The sequence below is a fragment of the Schistocerca piceifrons genome, chromosome 3 (genome assembly GCF_021461385.2).
Source record: "Schistocerca piceifrons isolate TAMUIC-IGC-003096 chromosome 3, iqSchPice1.1, whole genome shotgun sequence".
Lineage (NCBI taxonomy): Eukaryota > Metazoa > Arthropoda > Insecta > Orthoptera > Acrididae > Schistocerca > Schistocerca piceifrons.
This window is the reverse complement of record NC_060140.1, coordinates 680,677,029-680,692,349: the sequence shown is the minus strand read 5'-3', so window position 1 is coordinate 680,692,349 and position 15,321 is coordinate 680,677,029. Positions and strand designations below refer to the sequence as shown.

The 15,321-nt window shown below is 44.6% G+C and overlaps 1 protein-coding gene and 1 pseudogene across 2 annotated transcripts in view; one reads left to right on the top strand and one right to left on the bottom strand.

The window, feature by feature from the left end:
- The window catches only part of LOC124790026 (heparanase-like), a 312,355-nt gene extending 307,032 nt beyond the window's left edge, over window positions 1-5,323 (bottom strand). For both annotated transcript variants that reach the window (XM_047257580.1, XM_047257581.1), the window contains exon 1: window positions 4,871-5,323. In XM_047257580.1, the coding sequence (XP_047113536.1) occupies window positions 4,871-5,064 (194 nt within the window). In that variant the 5' untranslated portion in view covers window positions 5,065-5,323. The remainder of the gene's footprint in view (window positions 1-4,870) is intronic.
- Window positions 5,324-14,731: 9,408 nt separating this feature from the next.
- LOC124790759 lies at window positions 14,732-14,849 on the top strand (annotated as a pseudogene).
- The last annotated feature ends 472 nt before the right edge of the window (window positions 14,850-15,321 follow it).

Sequence of the window (15,321 nt, the reverse complement as noted above, 5' to 3'; positions counted from 1 at the left end):
AGAAAGGAAGAACCAGAAGAATGACAGGACACCCAACACTACTATGGGCAAAACAGGAAAAGGAAACCGCAGAGAGAAGCAAGGAACAGGTAGAAGTGGTAAAAACAAGAGCGCAGATGACAGTGGCTGGCCAACCACAAGAATAAAAAGGAAAAGCCAGACACACTGTGATACACAAAAACATCCACTCTAAAAGCATTAGAGTGCAGAATAGAAAGGGACAAAGGACATGCGCTAAAACTTATATAGAACGATAAAACCCACTGTCCCGTATAAAACATAAAACTAAATTAGCCAATTAAAATTAAAAGCTAAAATTAATGGTAATGAATCTGGTAACTGAAGAGTCCATCGCAGGGCAGGCAAAGAAGGACAGCTCACCAAGATATGGGTCACTGTTAGTTGGGCGCTGCACTGACACAGAGGTGGGTCATCACAGGACAGGAGGCAGCCATGTGTCATCCACGCGTGGCCAATGCAGAGCCAGCAGAGAATCACAGAGTCCCTGAAAGAGGCCCGCATAGAGGACTGCCACACATTCATAGTCTTCCTAATGGCATGCAGTTTGTTGTGCGTGCTGAGGTTATGCCCTTTTGTCTCCCAAAGCTGCAAAACCTTGTGGCGTATTACTGAATACAGGTCAATTGCAGAGAAGCCAATCTCCACAAGCGTGTTCCGCGTAGCCTGTTTGGCCAGCCAGTCGGCAAGTTTGTTGCCTGGGATTCCGACGTGACCTGGGGTCCCCACAAACACCACTGAACGACTGGACCGTTCCAGGGCATAGATGGACTCCCAGATGGTCGCTACCAAAGGATGATGAGGGTAGCACTGGTTGATAGCTTGTAGGCTGCTCAAGGTGTCAGTACACAGAAGAAACGACTCCCCAGGGCATGAACAGATGTGCTCAAGAGCATGAGATATAGCCACCAGCTCAGCCGCGAAAACACTGCAGCCATCGGGCAAGGAATGCTGTTCAATATGTCCTCAATGGACATACGCGAAGCCAACGTGAGCATCAGCCATCGAGCTGCCAGTGTAAACCACTTCGTGGCCTCAGTACGTGTCAAGAATCGAGAGGAAATGGCAGCGGAGGGCCGCGGGTTAACTGAGTCCTTAGGGTCATGTGAGAGGTCCAGGTGAAGCCGCGGCCTAGGTGTACACCATGGAGGTGTACATTAATGGACCTCAAGTATAGGTGGTAAAGGCAAGGACTCCTGTTCGGAAAGAAGGGATCAGACACGAACTGCAATTGGAAGCCCTGACCTTGGCCACCAATGCGAGAGATGAACCGCTGTAGGTGAGAAAAGGACACGGTGATTCGGATGCGCACAGTTGTGCACGCCTAACCTGCAATGGAGGGACTCCGGCCTCCACCAGGATGCAGCTCACTGGACTCGTCCGAAAAGCTTTTGTTGCTAGGTGAATGCACAGTAGTGCACTGGATCGAGTAAATGCAATGCTGAGGGTGCCACCAAACCATAAACCAGACTCCCATAGTCAAGGCAGGATTGAACAAGGGCTCTGTACAGCTGCAGCATCGTAGAGCGATCTGCACCCCAGTTGGTGTTTCTCAGGCAGCGGAGGGCATTGAGGTGCTGCCAGCACTTCTGCTTAAGAAGACAAAGTTGAGGAAGTCACGACAATTGAGTGTCGAAAATCAGTCCTTAGAATCGATATGTCTCCACTATAGTGAGCGGATCGTCATTAAGGTAAAGTTCTGGTTCTGGATGAACGGTACCAAAGGGTCATGATCTGTTATGAAGACAATGCTGCAAATTGTGAGCTTCACTGAAACTCCACACACAGCACTGGTCTTCTCAACCTTCTCCGACAGCCACTGGAATGACCCAAGAATGACCTCGGAGCCCTGACAAGAGTCATCATTTGTTCCAACATGTGTCACAATCTGCAGTTTGTTGCACTCTGTCCCCTCAGTAGCTGCTGGAATATGTCCTTTCCTGTCCCTTGCTGCCATTTCCCTAAGGGAAACGGCTGCCATTCGCCCTATGTTCGAACTGCCGACTATTAAAAGACCCCTGCCCTTTTACGTCTGCCACCTCCTCACACTTTAAGCATAGATGATAAATCTATAGGTTGTATAGCAAACATAAAAATGCTACTGAGGATCAGCTATAAACATGAAAACTGGTTGAAAATACCACTTCATTTGTAAAGTTCTTTTATTATCACATGACTGGTTTTGGGCTCTTATAAGCCCATCTTCAGGTGATGTGACCCCCCGAGCGCCATGGTGAATGTTATATATATTTGATAACTTAGTGACTTTTTATGATCTCATAACATGTTTTGTAGGCTACAAATTGCATTTCAAGCATGCCTCTAGAGATCATGAATGAATTTGTTTTCTAAAGTTATTATGTGAATTTCTTTTGTTACTAAACCTCAGTTCCTCTTACAAATCTTATAGACAAAATAAAATTTGGTTTGAATAATGAATAAATTGTTTTATTTACCACAATAAAGTCTCTCCGTAAAAGGGATCAAGTGTCCCACATATGGTGAGATTTGATCCATTCTGCATGGCTTTAGTTTTTAATTTTTTATGATGATAGTAAATGGCAAAGGATTGAATTAAAAATAGGGACAGAAAGAGTTAAAAACTGACTATTTATTACACATTTTAGTTCTTTCCTGATGTTTATACCAACCGCTTTAAAAAATAAAATGTAAAAAAGGGATCAAGTCTCACCACTCTCCCCTAACATGTATGAAAAGTCTAATTTATCTTTTTGTGTTCATTATAAGGAATTTAGTGATTTTGAAGAATATGGTAATGCGCACCCTGTTGATTTTATTAACCAATTCAACAATCTACCAGAAAATATGAATGGTAAAAAAAAAGTCTTTTGTGAGGGAATATTTAAGAGGATGATTATATTACTGCCCTGCTGCTATTGCTGAATCTTATAGTGCATGGCAGTGTTTGATTTGGAGAGAAAAAAAAAACTATAAAATGCATGTTTGACCATAAGCTACTTTTATTTTAAACCCAAATATCGACCAGTTTCAGTCATGGACCACTTTCACGGATAAGGGTTAAAATGGTTTAAGCCAGCAACGATTACATATGTCATTACTTAAATAACGTGGAGAGCATGTCATGAATATCAATAGATGATACAGGACTTTTAGAAGTCAAAAATACTAATACCAAGTGCATGCAGAGCGATACTCCGTACTTAGTATATTACAGGCAATAAAACACTGTTCTCAACTTATTAGTTTACAGGCTTTTCCGGGTGCTCTTATTTATTGTCTTTATCATTAAAAATAAACTACATAGTTCATTTGAACTAGTTCAATAAGAACTATCTCAAAACGAAAGGTTCCGCAAAAAGAACAGCTTTGCCCATACATATTACTCATGACATCATAAAACTGTTAGGTTAACTGTATGAGTATCAGAACGAAAATAGTGATGGTGAATAAAATTTGCTGCGAGCAAAACAAAAAAACATTTAAAGATTATGTAACAGAAATTTTTACAATGCTTGTGATATGGAAGTTGTTATGGGGGCTGGATATGAAAACAATATAGTGTTTTGTAACCAGAGACCATGAGGCAGAGGTCTACTTTACAACATATGGTGTGTGTGGTTTGTATGCTTGGAGCAAAGAAAATGTTAAGTACGTTGCACAATTTGCATTGCAGAGCCTTCTTGTAAGTCATCATGAGAAAACAAAGTGCTGAAGGTAATTTGTATAATTACTACTTATGGCAAGTGGTAAGCATCGTTACAGAATGTAGCCATATCCTAAGTGACTAGTATTCACAGCACTGTTGAGGAACAACTTTCAAGACTCCCTTATGACAGATACTTTGTGTTGTAGATGATGAAGGTTACGACAGTGTCGAAGATTGGCTTCTTAGTTAAGACGTCACAAGGGGTTCTGCATACCGACGTTCTACAGCTTCCATATCACAATATTACTGTGTTTTCTATTACAGAGCACACACTGTGATTTCGTGGTTACATGTCGATGATAACAATCCTCCACTCTGACAAACACATTGAACATGACTATCAAACACTGACATACAGTTTGGTTTAAAATAGATAGGAAGATAATGGCTTACCACCCCATGAAGATTTTTTTATTTAGCAGATTCACAGAAAAGCTAATACAAATGGCCGGAAGACGAATTTAAACTCACTCCTCCCAAATGTCAGGCCAGCTTTTTAAAAACTTATCTGAAAGAAATTCAGTTGTGGACAGTAAACTGTCATCAAAATGGAGGGCTAGTCCAGATCTATGCGCAAAAAAGCATGTAAGCTTATCTCATCTATCTTGCATTTTTGATAATGACATCAATCTCTTGATAGTTTAAGAAACCAGAGACCACGGTGTCGTGTTTCCTGTTGATCCCTTACCATTATGAAGGAGTTGCATCTCATTATGTTCTTTCATACAAATCACCATAAATACAATGACTTATAATTCTGGTCTCCAGTCACATCAGTACCACGACATCCACAACTGCTGGGTGAACTATTGAAATCTTATATCCCATCCAGCCACAAGTGCTCCATAATATCACATGCTGAATCAGTTATAAGAAATAAAAAGGTTGTATACTAAAATGGAGATGATATTGCCACAAACTAAGTTGCGTGCGATACTCTTTTTGTGCTAGTACATCTCATACCAACTATAATATGGGATTGCAAAGAAAAATACCTATGACCATTTTATTAATTAAACCCTAGGTAGCGAATTTATTTAGGCAACAAATTTCTTTTGTGAATGATAAAAGGTTAAAAATTACCCCAGCACTAGAACTTAACTACATATTGTCAAATTCTGTAAAGATAAATAGATCCAGAAATAAGTACTTCGAAGCACTAACCAAAGATTTCGTCGCACCCATCCGTTGCGTATAAGGGCAGTGTCTATGGCAATACTGAGGTATTCCCTGTCGGTAATAAAAATTACGTTCGATGTGTTTACAAAAATCTGTTGACGCTGTGATTGTTTAGGCAAAACAGTCGTTGTAATCCAGTAGATATAGAGCAAACTAAGGCTTGCCATAAACATATGCATGGTCAATGTTCTCTTGCGCAAGGTAGTAACATGCGAACAAAAACTCGTGCCACACCGATTTAGAGCTAATAGCTGGGCTGCCACTTTTCACAGTATTTGCATTTATCTAACGCACTGTATAGGAGGTAGTTGGCACACAATAATCTCTTCTACTTTCCTGCCTTTGCTGTTTTTAAAACCGAAAATCTTTGATGTGTACTAGTCACTATCATTTAAATTTCCGCCTTACACGCTATAGTATACGTCCAGCCAAAGTTTATACAACCCGTACCAAAGGCAATTGCTGGGTGTTGAAGCATTCCTTTCAAAACGAGGAGTATCTTTAGGGTAATGATCTTTGCTGTACTCGTACCTTCGATAACTTGGAAGACGCTGTATTTAATTGCGTGTTATGCCAGTATACTATTTCAAGGCAACTTCACATTGAAGATTTATCACAAACTCGTCACCATGGTACATTAAATTCAACTAATGGTGAATGTAAGCTAATAACGCAATGATCAGTGCGTGATGCCTTCAGTGACTACCGTAACGGAATATTATCAAATGACATTTCACAAACTCCAAAGAAATTCTGGTTCTATGTTCAGGGTGTTAATGGCACAAAACATAGTGTCTAGTCTCTAGTGAATGAGACAGAAACTGAAATTGAGGTCAGCAAAGCAAAAGTTGAAATACTTAACTCCGTTTTCAAATGTTCCAGGATCGATGACCTCGCTGTTTGGTCTCCTCCTCCAAATCAACCGCCCAACAAAAAGTTCTTTTACAAAGCAAACACCAGGAGAATTGCCCCAATTTAATCCTCGTACCACTGAAAAGAGAGAAGAAATAAGTATTAGTGTCAGTGACGTTGAGGAACAGCTGAAATTGTTAAAATTGAACAAAGCTCCAGGCTCCAATGGAATCCCCGTCAAATGCTATACCGAATTTGCGGCTGAGTTAGCCACTCTTCTCACAGTAATCTATCATAAATCCCTCGAACAAAAAATTGTGCCTAGTTTTTGGAAAAAAGGTGTAGGTCATACCCATCTGCAAGAAGAGTAGTAGAACTAACCCACAAAACTATCGTCCAATATTGTTGACATCGATTTGTTGTAGAATCTTAGAACATATTCTGAGCTCAAACACAATGAGGTATCTTGAACAGAATGACCTTCTCAATGATAACCAGCTTGGATTTCGAAAACATCGATCATGTGAAACACAACTCGCACTTCTCTTACATGACATACTGAACAATCTGGATCAAGGCAACTAGGAAGATACAGTGTTTCTTGATATCTGAAAAGCATTTGACTCGGTACTGCACCTATGCTCATTGCAAAAATTCGATCATATGGGGTATCAAGAGAAATTTGTGACTGTATTGAGGACTTTTTGGTAGGGAGAACAAAACAAGTTATCTTGGATGGAGAGTAACCATCAGATGTAAAAGTAACTTCAGGTGTGCCCCAGGGAAGTGTGTTGGGACCCTTGCTGTTTGTGTTGTATACTAATGACCTTGCAGACAATATTAATAGCAACATCAGGGTTTTTTGCAGTTGACGCAGTTACCTAGAATGAAGTACGATCTGAAAGATGCTTCATAAATATTCATTCAGATCTTAATAAGGTTTCAATATGGCGCAGAGTTGGCTACTTACTCTAAATCTTCTGAAATGTAAAATTTTGGACTTCACAAAACGAAAAAACGTAGTACCCTATGACTATAATATCAGTGAGTCACTGTTGAAATCGAACAACTCATACAAAAACCTGGGGGTAGGACCATGTACGGATATGAAATGAAATGTTCACATAGGTTCAGTCATAGGTAAAGCAGGTGATAGACTTTGGTTTATTGGTAGAATACTGGGGAAGTGCACTCGCTGAGTGGCAGTGAAGGGTTGAGCATTGCTCCTCTTACTAGCACACCTTCAGCCATAGTCCCCCGCTTGCACGGGTGACAAACCAGGAGTATCCTTGCCTTTACTTTTATCAAAGCATCGGCGGGAACTCAATTGAGGTCTGAAGTAAGCAATTACGGTGGGCAGGATAATTTTTGGTGACGCCCGACAGCAGAGTTGCCGTGTTCTTTTTTGATTTCCATGATGTCTAGCTCCAGTGGTGCCTTGGGGTCGAAGCTGTCGACAAGAGGCCCCAAGGTTGGGGAAAATGTGGGCCAGGGCCTGGAAGCCGACTGTGGAACTGCAGAGAAGGTTTCCGCCGCCGCCATCCAGACTTCCGTGTCACCAGAAAAATAGGGCCAGCAATACAGCCGGGTCACCTAACGGTGACAACGATGGCTGTAACTGACACTCCCTTGGCAGCAGCCCCCTTTTCCGCTCCCGACATGGCGAGAAATACACCAAATGCTGTTATACACAATACGCCAACATCAAGATACATCGTCAGTACTTGCGATCCCACCCCTCCTAGCCTCGTCCTAAGTCCGTTCCTGCTTGCCAACGCCACCAACAACCTACCAAACTACATTGCATCCCTGAGTAAAGGCAAGCAGACAACCCGTCTGCCAATCGAAATCCTCCCCAAACCCACCACCTCAACCCAACCCTCTACCCGATCCAAATACCTTAAATCCCCACCACACAAGTCCACCTCATCCAAACAGCGGCGTGTAAACAAGGACTACAAGGACAAGCACCCTAAGAGCAAGAAACGCTCCAGTACCACAACCACTCCCTCACCCTCTGAGGAGCCTGCGCCCCCGACAGCACCTGTAGTCGCCCTGGGAGGGAACCAGGAAACTGTCGCCCTGGAAGGGAACCACATAACCGGGCAGGATTCGGACGAAGAAAACCTTTCGCCAGCCGAGGCTTCCGGCGGCCAGGGGAGTGGAACTCACACAGAACATGTTTCAGGCGGTGGCTGATGAGCCAGAGACAACACAAAACAACACAACAGAAGCACAAACACAGAAATAGGTCATCCACCAACTCCCACCGATTGTCGCAGAGTTTCCTTGGAATTATGAGGAACTCTTCAAGCTGTTAAAATCGAAAATCGGGGAGACAGTTTTAAGGCAAAACCTGCTGGTGGTGACAAAATAAAAATAACACTTAACACATTGGAACACTACAACACAATCAAAACACTTCTCACAAACAAAAACATACACCACTACATGTTCCCCACAACAAAAACACGGAACAAGAACATAGTAATCAGAGACCTCCCAAGACGACTGTCCCCCCCCCCCCCCCCCCCCCCCAAGGCAATCAAAACAGACTTGACTGCCCAGGGGTACGTAGTCAAGGCTGTCCAGCAGATGGGCAAAGTTGAAAGTAAGTGGCCCCTATGCCAGGTCACGCTTCCAGATATCCTCCAAAACAAGAGGGAAATAAAAATGGTCTTGGCGGTGCCTGTCACCACTGAGCCGCTGCACCATAAAAACAAGACGGTGCAGTGCTTTAGGTGCCAAGGCCTAAACCATATCGCCGCACATTGCACCATGGCGATAAGATGCAGGAAGAGCGCCGAAGCACATGACACAAGGTCCTGCACACTAAAACACATGGACTCGCAAAAAAGGATCACGACGTGTGGAAAAAACCGCACAGCAAGTTACCAAGATTGCGAGGTCCACAAACGACATGCACAGCAGGTAAAGGGCGCAAAGGCTGCCCACCACACATGCAGACAAAACACCACCACCCAAAACTGTCACACAAAGAAACAATACACAGCAACACACACGGACAAGGCTTGGGTAAAACCAAGACCGGATCTACCAAGGGCAACATACGTGGAAGTGGTTTCTCCTTCGAGATGCCATGAAAACGTAGTCCTATCACCACAACACCAAACACAGTCACAAGAACAACACCAGGAAACACACTACAACAACAACCAAGCCCACCAAGACAGAGGAAACCTTAGGGTACCCCAAACACATTCCACCCCCTTGGATCAGGTGCTAAACATTATGGTCCAGACCACGAACCTCGTCATGGAAATGATGAAGGAATTCAGGGAGGCCCAGAAGCAGAACACCCAGATCCTCGTTGCAATTCAGGCAGTACTCCAGCAGTCGTTACCCTCTGCGACACCTTCAGTAGTTTCAAAACCCCATCATGGATAGATGACCAAATATCCAAGGCTTGACAATGTGCGTCTTTAACGCAGATGGCATTGTTAATTAAGAGGTCGAGTTCAGAGAACTCATAAAGGAGTTCTTCATCGGCATATGCATGATGGGGGAAACCCACTTAAAGCAGGGAATACAAGCAACAGTCCCCAACTACGTTAGCTACCGCAAGGACAGGCCAACCCAAGGCGGAGGAGTGGCCATTTACATAGAAAGAGGGATCCCCCACCACCAGGTATTCTTACCAGCTACCGATAAAATCGAAGCTGTGGCATGTGGTGGTAGAAGTAACCACTGCCGCTGGACCCCTAACAATCGTTGCAATCTACAGACCCCCACGAGACTAGATAGATGAGGGAGACATACCTGTTTAGGGCAAATTGAAGGCAAACTCGTAATAGGAGGTGACTTCAGTGCCAAACACCCAGATTGGAACTCTAGAGTAACCTCCAGAGCAGGCGCCAAACTGCAACGATTAGTGCGCATCCACCACTTCGAAACATGGGGCCCAGTCGAGCCCACACACTTTCCAAAAAATGGAGGTAAGCCCGACGTGTTAGACATAACCCTCACTAGGAGGATCGCAGGGTTTGTGGCCGCAAGGACAGTCAACAAAATGTCCTCTGACCACAACCCAGTAATTCTAGAGATCGATGTGGGAGAATGACTAGCACTCCCACTGTACCAGACGTCTTACAAAGGTACAGACTGGGAGCGATATCGAGTAACTGTCGCCTCTGATATCGCTCGCGCTCCGCCACCTACTGCCGAAACAGTACGAGGTGCATTCAAGTTCTAAGGCCTCTGATTTTTTTTTTCTCCGGACTGGAAAGAGATAGAAACATGTGCATTGTTTTAAAATGAGGCCGCGTTCATTGTCAATACGTCCCAGAGATGGCAGCACCGTACGGCAGATGGAATTTTACCGCCAGCGGCGAGAATGAGAACTGTTTTGAATACATAAAATGGTGACGTTTTCCTTACTTGAACAGCGTGCAATCATTCGTTTTCTGAATTTGTGTGGTGTGAAACCAATTGAAATTCATCGACAGTTGAAGAAGACATGTGGTGATGGAGTTATGGATGTGTCGAAAGTGCGTTCGTGGGTGCGACAGTTTAATGAAGGCAGAACATCGTGTGACAACAAACCGAAACAACCTCGGGCTCGCACAAGCCGGTCTGACGATATGATCGAGAAAGTGGAGAGAATTGTTTTGGGGGATCGCCGAATGACTGTTGAACAGATCGCCTCCAGAGTTGGCATTTCTGTGGATTCTGTGCACACAATCCTGCATGACGACCTGAAAATGCGAAAAGTGTCATCCAGGTGGGTGCCACGAATGCTGATGGACGACCACATGGCTGCCCGTGTGGCATGTTGCCAAGCAATGTTGACGTGCAACGACAGCATGAATGGGACTTTCTTTTCGTCGGTTGTGACAATGGATGAGACGTGGATGCCATTTTTCAATCCAGAAACAAAGCGCCAGTCAGCTCAATGGAAGCACACAGATTCACCGCCACCAAAAAAATTTCGGGTAACCGCCAGTGCTGAAAAAATGATGGTGTCCATGTTCTGGGACAGCGAGGGCGTAATTCTTACCCATTGCGTTCCAAAGGGCACTACGGTAACAGGTGCATCCTACGAAAATGTTTTGAAGAACAAATTCCTTCCTGCACTGCAACAAAAACGTCCGGGAAGGGCTGCACGTGTGCTGTTTCACCAAGACAACGAACCCGCACATCGAGCTAACATTAAGCAACAGTTTCTTCGTGATAACAACTTTGAAGTGATTCCTCAAGCTCCCTACTCACCTGACCTGGCTCCTAGTGACTTTTGGCTTTTTCCAACAATGAAAAACACTCTCCATGGCCGCACATTCACCAGCCGTGCTGCTATTGCCTCAACTATTTTCCAGTGGTCAAAACAGACTCCTAAAGAAGCCTTCGCCGCTGCCATGGAATCATGGCGTCAGCGTTGTGAAAAATGTGTACGTCTGCAGGGCGATTACGTCGAGAAGTAACGCCAGTTTCATCGATTTTGGGTGAGTAGTTAATCAGAAAAAAAATCGGAAGCCTTAGAACTTGAATGCACCTCGTAGAACAAGCGCTACAATATCTAACAAGCTCCATCTTGCAAGCAGCGGAAGAGGCCACGCCCCCGGAATGGGATTGGCCGCCCCCAAAAATACAGCTCCCAGAATATTTGCTAGCTCCAATTCGACATAAGAACAGAGTGGAAAACGAGTGGAAGATCATCAGAGATCAGGCCACCAGGTGGCTCCTCAATCGTCTACAGAGAGAGCTGAAGGTCCCACTCAATGAGCACAGAAACCAGCAATGGCAAAACCGCCTCACGGCTCTCAAAGTATACGATCACACACTTTGGCAAGCAACCAAGCAATTCGCCAAAAGACGCGCTTGGATGCCGCCACTGCATGGCGAGTGGGGTCTGGCCTACAGTCACGCTGAAAGGGCCAACGCCCTCGCCGACTCCTTCGAGAAGCAGTTTCAAGCGGCAGAACCCCAGGATGAAGAGCATGAAGAGGCGGTCCATCATCAACTGGCCGTCTTCCTCAATTCTGAGGAGGACCCAGAGGACGAACCCACACTTTTTGCCCCAGAGGATGTGGCAAAAGTAACTAGGTCTCCCCCCCGCAAATAAGGCCCCAGGACACGATGGTGTCTCCAATCAGTTAGTTAAAAACCTCCCGCCCTCGGCAATCACACACCTAGCGAACGTCTTCAACGAGATTACTCGTTCCCGCAAGTTCCCAGCTTGCTGGAAACACGCGGAAGTGGTCGCGATACACAAACCAGGAAAGACCCTCTATTCCTGCAGCACTACAGGCCGATTAGCATCTTGCCAGCTCTTAGCAAGATCTATGAGCGCCTCCTGCTAAAACCCATACAGGAACATATTACCAGATAGCAACTTCTGCTGGACTTCCAATTCAGATTCCAGCAGAACCACTCTGAGAGTGGTTGAAGCAGCCACAGAGGGCTTCAACCACAGACGCTACTGTGGGATAGTGCTACTATATGTAGCCAAAGCCTTCACTCCGGATGGCATAGAGGGGTACTCTACGAGTTATACACACAGGGGTTCCCCGGGAGCATAGTTAAGCAGATCAAAAGCTATCTCACAAATAGGACTTTCTCTGTCAAAGTAGAAACCACCACCTCCACCAAAAGGCGTATTCGTGCTGGGGTGCCACAGGGATCGGTCCTGGGGCCCGTTTTGTACAGTCTGTACAATGCAGGCACCCCAACAACCCCAACAGCTCCCCTGGTGCACACAGTGTAGTACGTAGACGACACAGCCTTCTACACACGAAATACGATTAAGGACCTGGTCATCCGTAGGCTACAAAGGGTTTTAGATGACACAGAAACTTGGGCCTGTCGTTGGTGCATTACCATCAACTCTGAAAAGATGCAGGCAATGCTGATCACCTGGAGGCTCGGAAGGTGCAGACCTCCTCAACCCCCCCCCCCTCTCCACCTTCACCTAAACAGAACCCAACTCCCCTGGCGCAGAACCGCCAAGTATCTTGGCATAACCTTGGACTCTAATCTTATGTGGAAACCCCACATAAATGAGGTCCACAGGAAGGTCTGTGCCAGAATGTCCATCCTATACCCAATCCTCAACTCAACCAGTTCCCTTCCCTGCTCTGTGGATGTGAACGTATATCAGGGCTTGATACGGCCAGTAATGGAGTATGCATGCCCTGTCTGAGGATACGCGGCGAAGCAGCACCTGGACAAACTCCAGCGGTTGCAGAACTGCGCCCTCAGGAGGGCACTGCACCTACTCCTCGGATTCCCTATTGACGATATGAACGCCGCTGCTGAAATCTCACTCCTAAAAGAGCACTTCCAAGATCTGGCAAGGGCCTTCTATGAAAGCTCTTCCAGGTCAGGAAACGTCTTCATCCACTCCCTAGGTCGGTATGACATGTCCCGTGACAAGTACAAACGCCCAATGACGATCTTCGACGACTAAGTTGAAGAGAAAATCCCTATACCCAACTCCTGATCCTCTTGCCTCCCCCATAATACCAATCATCTCGCCAACCCCAGGCAAGTACCAGACACATACAGAACAATCATCACTTCACACTGTCTGAAAGAAGCTGCACAAATATTCAGTCAGATCTTAATAAGGTTTCAACATGGCGCAGAGATTGGCTACCAAATGTTCAGAAATCTAAAATTTTGCACTTCACAAAACGAAAAAACGTAGTACCCTATGACTATAATATCAGTGAGTCACTGCTGGAATTGAACAACTCATACAAAAACCTGGGAGTAGCACTATGTATGGATATGAAATGGAATGATCACATAGGTTCTTTCCCTAAATCGCTTCAGGCAAATGCTGGGATGGTTCCTTTGAACGGGCACGGCCGATTTCCTTCCCCATCCTTCCCTAACATGGGCTTGCGCTCCGTCTCTAATGACCTCGTTGTCGACGGGACGTTAAACACTAATATCCTCCTCCTCCTCACATAGGTTCAGTCATAGGTAAAGCAGGTGGTAGACTTTGGTTTATTGGTAGAATACTGGATTGTTTACAAATCACTCGTGCAACTGATTCAAGAATATTACTCAAGTGTGTGGGATTCAAACCAAATAGGACTAATAGGGGATATTGACCATATACAGAGCATGAATGGTCACAGGCATGTTTAATGCATCTGTACAGAGATAATGAAGGAACAGAAATGGCAGTCTCTTGAAGACAGATATAAACTATTCTGACAATGTCTGTTAACAAAGTTTCAAGAACCGGCTTTAAATGGTTACTCTAAGGATAGACTACAACACCCTACATATTGCTCAGAGAAAGATCATGATGATAAGATTGGAATAATGATTGCATGCAGAGAGGCATTCAAATAATCATTCTTCCCACGCTCCATATGTGAATGTAACAGGAAGAAACCCTAATAACAAGTTCAATGGGACCCTCTGCCATGCACCTCACAGTTGTTTGCACAGTATAGATGTAGATGTAGGAGGTGAAAGCCCTCAGGAAATTAACAGTTGGAGTTGCGTATAATCACTGTGGTCTTGTGGTTCAACCAGGTTCACACATGGAACAAAGTGTCACCACAACTAGTGGCATGCTGCAATATCAATGCAGTTGCATGTGCAAACTACCAGTTATCATTAGCAAAACTTAAGAGACGCTACTGTTGCCAAGCCACAAAAAGTTTCACTCGATTCTAACTGTTACACCACTTTCCTTCCTGCACAGCCCCCTAATGGCGATATGTCGAAACATGAACATTCTGTCAGAGTGATAGTGGATTAATTTCTGCTGTAGTCCATTCTATTTCAGCGTGTTTGTTTTTTGTTAGTGAAAAGGGTCAAAACGATGGTTGGTAGGTATCACTCCCACAGCTTAAAACAAGCTATAACTAATTTTCTGTAGTACTGTATGTGTTTGTAAAATACGAGGAGGTTAGAACCTCCCTGACACAATATTTGCAAAACCGATGATTTAGGCCTATCCCAAAAGCTTCAAAGACTTTTGTATGAATAAATAAATAAGATGTAACCAAAAAAGCTGGCAACGGCCTTGCCGCAGTGGAAACACCGGTTCCCATGAGATCACCGAAGTTAAGCGCTGTCGGACGTGGGCGGCACTTGGATGGGTGACCATCCAGTCCGCCATGTGCTGTTGCCATTTTTCGGGATGCTCTCAGCCTCGTAATGCCAATTGAAGAGCTACTCGACTGATTAGTAGTGGCTTCGGTCAAGAATACCATCATAATGACTGGGAGAGTGGTGAGCTAACCCTCCACTGAGGATGACACGGCGGTCGGATGGTCCCGGTAGGCCACTCGTGGCCTGAAGACGGAGTGTGCTTAACCAAAAAAGCGAGTCATATAACTTCATGATTTGTGAGACCAAGTACTGCATAAATTGTTGATCATATGTGGTGAATAGCCTCCGAGTGTGATTTGGCAGCTGTTAAACTAAAAATTAGTTATTTGAAATGCATGGGTAAACGAATACGATAAAGTCTGAAACCCTGGAAGAATGACGTGTCTGCAGATGATATTTAATGATATTTATATTCCAGCTGTTGCCACAGCAGCCAGCATTTTCGTCTTTGAGTTTTTTTTTTTTTTTTTTAATGTGTTTGTGGCACCTGA